We start from the raw sequence: 8,870 nt of genomic DNA, 5'->3' as shown, positions 1-8,870 counted from the left end.
TAATTCTAAATCAAAGCCTTTGGTGTCAGTGCTGAGAAATCATCCAGCAGGCTGGGAAATTCTTATTATGGAAGCAATCCATTGCCCGGGGGCTATACCCAAACTGCTGCCCCCTCGTGTGAGATTAAGAAGCAGCCATGTGCTCCCTAAAGGGGGGGGGGGGGTGAAGCTGAATCTGTTCAGCTTTACTGCAAGTGATACAGTTGCCCCAGAAAATGGCAGCTTCAACCCAGGCCTTACCCCACAGGCTTTCCCTACTAGTGAGATACCCTTGAATCTTGGCACTTGTTGTGTTGCGATGCTGGCCAGCTCCTGAATGAACCATGAATGAACCATGAATGAACCATGAATGAACGATGGCTCGCTCCCTACTCACTTGTCCCCTTGCCATCCTCCAGCGGCAGGTAAGTCGTATCGGTGGTCTCGATGTAAACTTGGCTGTGGATATTCCAGAGCTGAGAGCCCGGTCTCCCGCGGTACCACTCCGATGGATCCATCTGAAGCCTGGGGAAGGAAAAAAATAATAAAAAGGGTCGTTTTTTTTCTTTTTTTCCCAGCAGCTATTTTTAAACCAGTATGTGACTAAGACAAGCAATCTGTTCACAGGAGGAGAGAGAGAGAGTGACATCCTACCTCTCGTCTGCTGCAATCCTGTAATTTCCCCCTCTTTTCCCTTTTTTCTGTGCATGTTCTATCGCAGCGCACGGCAGCAGGGCCTGCTGTGCATAATAACGCAGCCCGGCTCGAGAAGGGTTAATGAGCATCCACAACGTGCAGAGGCCTTAACCCCATCCCTGCTGTCTCCCCCATCACATGCTGCAGAGGCACGGTTGAAAAAAAAAAAAAAAAAAGACAGAGAAAGAAAGAGAGGGGGGCACCAGGCACGGATCACAGGCGCTTGCCAATCCTCCCTTGTTTGCATTAAAATCTGTTGTCCCAATGCCCCTTCATCCTCATCCTGCCGTCCCCAAATAATGAGCACGACAGCTGTGGATTGGATTGAGGGATCGCATGCAGACCGGTGAGATGATAACAATAGTAATAATAAAAATAATAAAATACAATAAATAGATACAATTAGAAAAGCACATAGGCTGTGGAGGCTGTGAAGGAATCCTATACAGGCTGGGAATATATATAATAAAGACCTATCCCTCCCATCACTCCTTATTTGCTGGCCCTCTCTGCCAATCTCTTTGCTGGTTTCCTGTCAACCTGACAATACAATTATTCAGAACATTTAGCAGTTTGTGTCCCACGTGTCTTCCTCATCTGGTGCACAAAACATACCAGACCGTCCTCTCTGCTCCTCCACTGACCAATAATGTCTTCACCATAAAAAAACCACATAACGGGCAGAATTTGTCTGAGGTTTATCCTAATCTCTGGAATTGTCTTCCTTGTGTAATCAAACCAATATGCACCTTAAACATATTTAACAGTTAGAGAAATACCATTTTTTTTCTATATCATTTCTTATGAGAACCCAACTGCCATCACTTCCATCCACTGCCATCACTTGCATCCACTGCCATCACTTCCATCCACTGCCATCTCTCTTCCCTGCTGTATCTAGAGAAACCAACTGCCATCCAAATGCCAGTGCCAAGTATCTTCCTTATAGCATCCTGTGTACCCAATTACCATCACCTCCATCTACTGCCATCCCCCTTCCTTATTGCATCTAGTGCATCCAACTGCCATTTCCCCCGCCAGTGCCAAGTACGCTCCTCATTGTATCTAGTGTGCCCAACTACAGTCACCTCTATTCACTGCCATCCCCCCTTCCTTATTGCATCTAGTGCATCCAACTGCCATTCCCCCAGCCAGTGCCAAGTACGCTCCTTATTGTATCTAGTGTGCCCAACTACCATCACCTCTATCCACTGCCATCTCCCTTCCCTGATGTATCTAGTGCATCCAGCTGTCATTCCCCCAGCCAGTGCCAAGTATGCTCCTTATTGTACCTAGTGTGCCCAACTACAGTCACCTCTATTCACTGCCATCCCCTCTTCCTTATTGCATCTAGTGCATCCAACTGCCATTCCCCCAGCCAGTGCCAAGTACGCTCCTTATTGTATCTAGTGTGCCCAACTACCATCACCTCTATCCCCAGCCATCTTCCCTTTCCTAATATAGTGTATCCAACTGTCATTCCCTCAGACAGTGCCATGTATCCTCCTTATTCTATCTAGTGTAGCCAACTGCCATTACCTCTATCCACTACCACTTCCTTATTGTATCTAGTGTACCCAATTGCCATCATCTCTATGCACTGCCATCTTCCTTCCTTATTGTATCTAGTGTACCCAATTACCATCACCACCATCTACAGCAATCTCCATTATCTATTGTATCCAGTGTACCCAACTGCCATCAGCTCCATTCACTTCCACCTCCATTTTCCTTTTGCATCTAGTGCACCCAAATGGCATTTCCCCCAGCCAGTGTCAAGTACCCTCCTTATTGCAACTAGTGTAACCAACTACCATCACCTCCAGCCACTGTTATCTCCCTTCCCTATTGTATTTAGTGTAGCCAACTGCCATCCCCCCTGCCGTTGCCATTTCCCTTCCTTATTGTATCTAGTGTACCCAATTGCCATCATCTCTATGCACTGCCATCTTCCTTCCCTATTGTATCTAGTGTACCCAACTACCATCACCTCCATCTGCCGCAATCTCCCTTATCTTTTGTATCCAGTGTACCCAACTGCCATCAGCTCCATTCACTTCCACCTCCCTTTTCCTTTTGCATCTAGTGCACCCAAATGCCATTTCCCCCAGCCAGTGTCAAGTACCCTCCTTATAGCATCTAGTGTAACCAACTACCATCACCTCCAGCCACTGTTATCTCCCTTCCCTATTGTATTTAGTGTAGCCAGCTGCCACCCCCCCCCCTGCCGTTGCCAAATACCTTCCTTATTGTGTCTAGTGTACCCAACTACCATCATCCACTGCCATCTCCCTTCCCCATTGTATCTAGTGTACCTAAATGCCATCCTCCCCAGCCACTGCCAAGGACCTACCTTATTGCATCTAGTGTACCCAACTAACATCACAACCAGCCACTGTTATCTCCCTTCTCTATTGTATCTAGTGTACCCAACTATCATCACCACCATCCACTGCCATCTCCCTTCACTATTTTATCTTGTGTACCCAACTGCCATTCCCTCAGCCAGTGCCAAGTACTTTCCTTATCTAGTGTACCCAACTACCATCACCTCCATCCATTGCCATCTCCCTTCTCCATTGTATCTAGTGTACCCAAATGCCATCCCCCCAGCCACTGCCAAGTACCTTCCTTATTGCATCTAGTGTACCCAACTAACATCACAACCAGCCACTGTTATCTCCCTTCTCTATTGTATCTAGTGTACCCAACTATCATCACCACCATCCACTGCCATCTCCCTTCACTATTTTATCTTGTGTACCCAACTGCCATTCCCCCAGCCAGTGCCAAGTACTTTTCTTATCTAGTGTACCCAACTGCCATTCCCCCAGCCAGTGCCAAGTGCCTTCTTTATTATATCTACTATACCTAACTGCCACTCACCTAGCCAGTGCCAAGTACATTTGTTATTGTATTTACTGTACCCATCTGTGGCAGTGGATGGAGGTGAAGGTAGTTAGGTACACTAGATACAAAAAAGAAGGTACATGGCACTGGGGGGGGGGGGGGTGGCAGATGGGTGCAGGGGGGGGGGGGGTGGGGTGGCAGATGGGTGCACTAAATACAATAGTGATGGGAGATGGCAGTGAATGGAATGGAGGTGATGGTAGTTGTGTACACTAGATACAATAAGGAAGGTCCTTGGCAGTGGCTAGTTGAATAGCAGTTGGATACACTGACATTCCCCCAGCCAGTGCCAAGTACTTTCCTTATCTAGTGTACCCAACTACCATCACCTACAGCCACTGTTATCTCCCTTCTCTATTGTATCTAGTAAACTCACCTGCCATCACCTCCATCCACTGCCATCTCCCTTCCTTATTGTATCTAGTGTACTCAACTGCCACTCGCCCAGCCAGTGCCAAGTACCTTCTATATTTAATCTAGTGTACCCAACTGCCACTCACCCTGCAAGTGTCAAGTACCTTCCTTGTTGTATCTAGTGTACCCAAATACCATCACCTTCATCCACTGCCATCTCCCTTCCCCATTTTATCTAGTGTACCCAAATTCCATCCCCCCAGCCAGTGCCAAGTACCTTCCGTATTGTATCTACTGTACCCAACTACCATCACCTCCATCCATTGCCATCATCCTTCCCTATTTTATCTAGTGTACCCAACTGCCATTCACCCAGGGAACTGCCAAGTACCTTCCTTATTGTATCTAGTGTACCCAACTGCCATCAGCTCTGTCCACTGACATCTCCCTTCCCTGTTGTATCTAGTGTACCAAACTGACCTCCCCCTAGCGAGTGCCAAGTACCTTCCTTATTTTATCTAGTGTACCCAATTACCATCACCTCCATCCACTGCCATCTCCCTTCTCTATGAGATCTAGTATACCTAACTTCCATCACCTCCAGTCACTGCCATTTAACCATGTAACTTGTGCATCCAACTACCATTATCTCCAGCTACTCCAATCTCCTACCACTATTCTGTCTAGTGTGGCGAACCGCCATCCTCTCCATCCACTGCCACCCACCTTCCCTTATGTAACTAGAGTACATAACTGATATCACCTCCAACCACTCCCATCTACCTTCCCTATTGTATCTAGTATATGTAACTGCCATCACCTCTAGCCACTGCCATCTACCTTCCCCACTGTATCCAGTGTATCAAGCTATCATCACCTACACCCTCTGCCATCTTGTTTTCCTACTATATATATATATATATATATATATATATATATATATATATATATACCCAACTGCCATCAACTCAATTTACTGCCTTTTCTCTTCCTTTTGTGCAGCATGTGCACCCAGCTACCATGGACGCCAGCCACTGCCATCTCCCTTCCCTATTCTATCTATTGTATCAAACTGTTATTACCTCCATTCACTGCCATCTCTCTTCCCTGTTGTAGCTATTGTACCAAACTGTCATTACCTCCATCCACTGCCATCTCTCTTCCCTATGTTATCTATTGTACTCAACTGTAATTACCTCCATTCACTGCCATCTCACTTCCCTATTCTATCTATTGTAGCCAACTGCCTTCATCTCCTTTCACTGCTATCTCTCATCCCTGTTCTATCTATTGTACCCAACTGTCATTATTTCTAATCACTGTCATCTCCCATACTTCTTTTACCTATTGTACCCAACTGTCATTATCTCCATTCACTGCCATCTCCCTTCCCTATTGTAGCTATTGTACCCAACTTTCATTACCTCCATCCACTGCCATCTCCTTTCCCTACTGTACCCAACTGCCATCATTTCCATCCTGTACCATCTCCCTTTCATATTATATCTAGTGTGCCTAGTTGCCATCCCCTCCATCCACTGCCACTCCTGTTCCCTGATGCATCTAGTGTACCCAACTGCTATCACCTCCATAAACTGCCTTCGCCCTTCCCGATTGTATCTAGTAAATGTAAGGCTGGGTTCACATATGTGCAAATTGGATGCGGTTCTCACTGCATCCAATTCACATGACATGCGAGTGTGACCAGCTCTCAATGGACCTGGTTCACACATGTCCAGGATGGCTGGGGTGCCAAGGGTCCTGTGTGTTTTTGGGTCCGGTTCAGGTGCAAATTCAGATAAAAATTCAGACCTGAATTGCACCTGAACCGGTGAACAGAAACGCACCGGACCACAGGCTGGAAACCACGGCCGCACCTATGTGAACCCGGCCTAACTGCCATCACCTCCAGCCACTGCTATCTACCTTCCCCGGTGAATCCAGTAATGCAAACTGTCATCACTTACACCCACTGTAATTTCCCTTACCTATTGTATGTGTGTCTTCTCTTGTCACTGTCATCTTATTTCCCTACTATATCTAATATAACCAACTGACATCAACTCCATCTACTGCCTTCTCTCTTCCTTTGCACACCAAGTGTACCAAGCTACAATCATCTCCAGCCAATCTTGCATCCCTATTCTATCTATTGTACCCAAATGTCATCACCTCCATCCACTGCCATCTCCCTTCCCTATTGTACCCAACTGTAATTATCTTCACCCAATGCCATGTTCCTTCCTACTGTATCTAGTGTACCCAACTACCATCACCTCCAGCCACTGCCACCCCCTTCTCTATTGTAGCAGATCCTGGATAGTAATTTCTGTTGAGCCCTCTTTTTCTCCTCTTTCATGTGTTTGTACTTTTTCTTAGGAGTGTGCAATTATCATTCCTTTATTATTTATTGTCCAGTGTTACATAATATGTAGGAACCTTATAAATATTGTGTGATAAGAATAATAAATAATAAAACTAATAATACATTTTAATGTAATAATAATAATAGGAATACTAATATTAATAAAGATATGAAACATCAGATGTGGAGCCGGTGCAGAAATCCCATTTAAGCTGTTACTATATTATGTAAGCTTCTTACATTCCTCTGACCCACCAAACCAGAACCCATCTGTTACAAACAACAGAGATAAAATACAAAAATGTAAAAGTGCTTTATTCACCAAAGGATTTCTATCTCTGTTCAACCAGACTTGTGATCCAGCCAATCTTACTAGACATCATAACCATGTCAGTGACCTCAATTCTTCCCACTCAGAGATGTATAGTAACTAAGTAGAACTACTTCACTACTGTACTTAAGTACCGAAAGGCGGTATCTGTACTTTCCTAGAGTAGAATTTTTTTCTCCTACTTCCACTTTTATTTCACTACATTTTTTCAATGATTTCAATACTTCTACTCTGATATTTTTTTTTTGTGCTGCATAGTTACTCGTTACAATTATAAAAATGACCACTGCCAGAACAGTAGATGGCAGGTTTCATGAAGCTCAAAACATGTGTATTATCAGCGCATACCAAAATAAATGCTACTGTATGTATAAATAAAAGCTGCATTTGAAATAATAAAAAACAATATGATGTTCAAACTTTTGACTTATTTCTTTAATAACTACATAACACAGTACTTGTACTTTTACTTTCAGTACTTGAGTAGCAACATTTTTTAAAAAAAAAAACTACTTGCAATACTTAAGTACAAAAAATGTTGAATACTTTAGTACTTCTACTCAAGTCACTTTTTGATCGAGCACTTCCACTTCTACTCAAGTCACTTTTTGATCGAGCACTTGTACTTTTACTCAAGTATGGGTTTCGAGTACTTTATACAACTCTGTATCCCACTGCAGTTAAGCAAAGTGTCTTGGTCACCGACCTGCCTCCAGTCTGCTAAGTAGCCAATAAATATGAAACAGCACAGGTCATCAGTCTGTTCTCTACTTCTGTTATCAAGATTCCACTAGAATGACAGCACTGTCAGGTGTTGTATATAAATGGGAACTATTTTACCTTCTAATTGAGTTATAATTGCCTTCAGCAAGACTTGTAATTTACCCAACCATGTCAAGCTGGCCCCTGACCTTCAAAGCAAGAGCAGCCTAGTATGGTGAAGAACACACCCTCGTATTGCTGATTGGACAATATGGGGTTGATTTATTAAAGGCAAAAAGACTCTGCAAGTGCAGATGCTCCAGAGCTTAGTAAATGAGGGGAAGCTCTGCTAACTTCCATCATCCTATCATATGCAAGCAAAAATGCATTTTCTTTCCCTTTGCAAAGTGAAGCTTGACTGAGGTATTGCAGATATTACGGCTGCCTTACCTTAAAAACCCAACCTAAGACTTGCAAACCATAACAAATGACAACAAAAACATTTTAGATTTTGAAAGGCCATAGTAGTAGCCATTGTATTAAACAAAATACAATTTTATTATAACAATACACAATACTGGAAGTTGAAGATAGGAAAAACGTGGACTTAACTGGCACAGGTATATACAATATAACATTTATTGTAAATAATTAAAATATAGAACACTTAATGACATACAATTGCCAGTACATAAAAAAAAAACACAAAAAAGGAGAAAAAATTGGTGATTTCCAAACTAACGTATTGAGTAATGCAAGCGTAAGTGTGTATAAACTCTGTGACAATAACCATACTAAATATCCCCCAGATAAAACAGGTAGGGGGGGAATGAAGAAGAAGAGATACCACTTCCCCTCCTGGAGAACTGTAGATAAGGTGGTCAGAGATGTCCCAAGTAAATGGAGTGTGAATTAGGCTGACATGTTTCGCACATATGCTTCATCTGGAGCTCTGGTTCATCACTCTGCAAGGTGCTTACAAAACAGGGTAAATCAAGGGGTATAATATAGGAAATTGGCTTCTGAGAGACCTCTCAATTATCACTGAGAGTTAGGTAAGGTCTCTTGTAATTAGGTAGGGAGAGGCCAAACATGATGAATAAAGTCCCGAACAAAAAGGCTTAAAGATCTGATCACCCCCCCCCCCCCCCCGGAAAGGAGAGATACCACCATTTATGGTATGGTGGTATCTAATCATGCCCCAGGGATGGAGAGATACCACCACTTCATGATCGGAGCCTTTTTGTTTTGGACTTCATTCATCATGTTTGGCCTTTCCCTACCTAATTACCAGAGACCTTACCTAACTCTCAGAAGCCAATTTCCTATATTATATAACTGAAGTTACAGTTGGATAAAGATCAATGCTTTTGTAGACATCAACAAGTATATAATTCCGGCTAAATTTTGCCGGTTTATCCGGTTTAATCATGTTGGCTCTTCCGATCACCCTCCTTGATTTACCCTGTTTTGTAAGCACCTTGCAGAGTGATGAACCAGAGCTCCAGATGAAGCATACGTGCGAAACCTGTC

General features: G+C 43.6%; 1 protein-coding gene across 1 annotated transcript in view; it reads right to left on the bottom strand.

The window, feature by feature from the left end:
• Positions 1 to 8,870, bottom strand: part of OBSCN (obscurin, cytoskeletal calmodulin and titin-interacting RhoGEF) — a 740,285-nt gene that overhangs the window by 135,141 nt on the left and 596,274 nt on the right. Inside the window, exon 98 of the mRNA XM_082257722.1 lies at positions 377 to 504. Within this exon, the coding sequence (XP_082113848.1) occupies positions 377 to 504 (128 nt within the window). The remainder of the gene's footprint in view (positions 1 to 376; positions 505 to 8,870) is intronic.

This window comes from Pelophylax lessonae (assembly GCF_965119305.1).
Source record: "Pelophylax lessonae genome assembly, chromosome: 5".
Classification (NCBI taxonomy): domain Eukaryota; kingdom Metazoa; phylum Chordata; class Amphibia; order Anura; family Ranidae; genus Pelophylax; species Pelophylax lessonae.
Note: the sequence above shows the minus strand (reverse complement) of the source record. Positions and strands in the feature narration are given on the sequence as shown.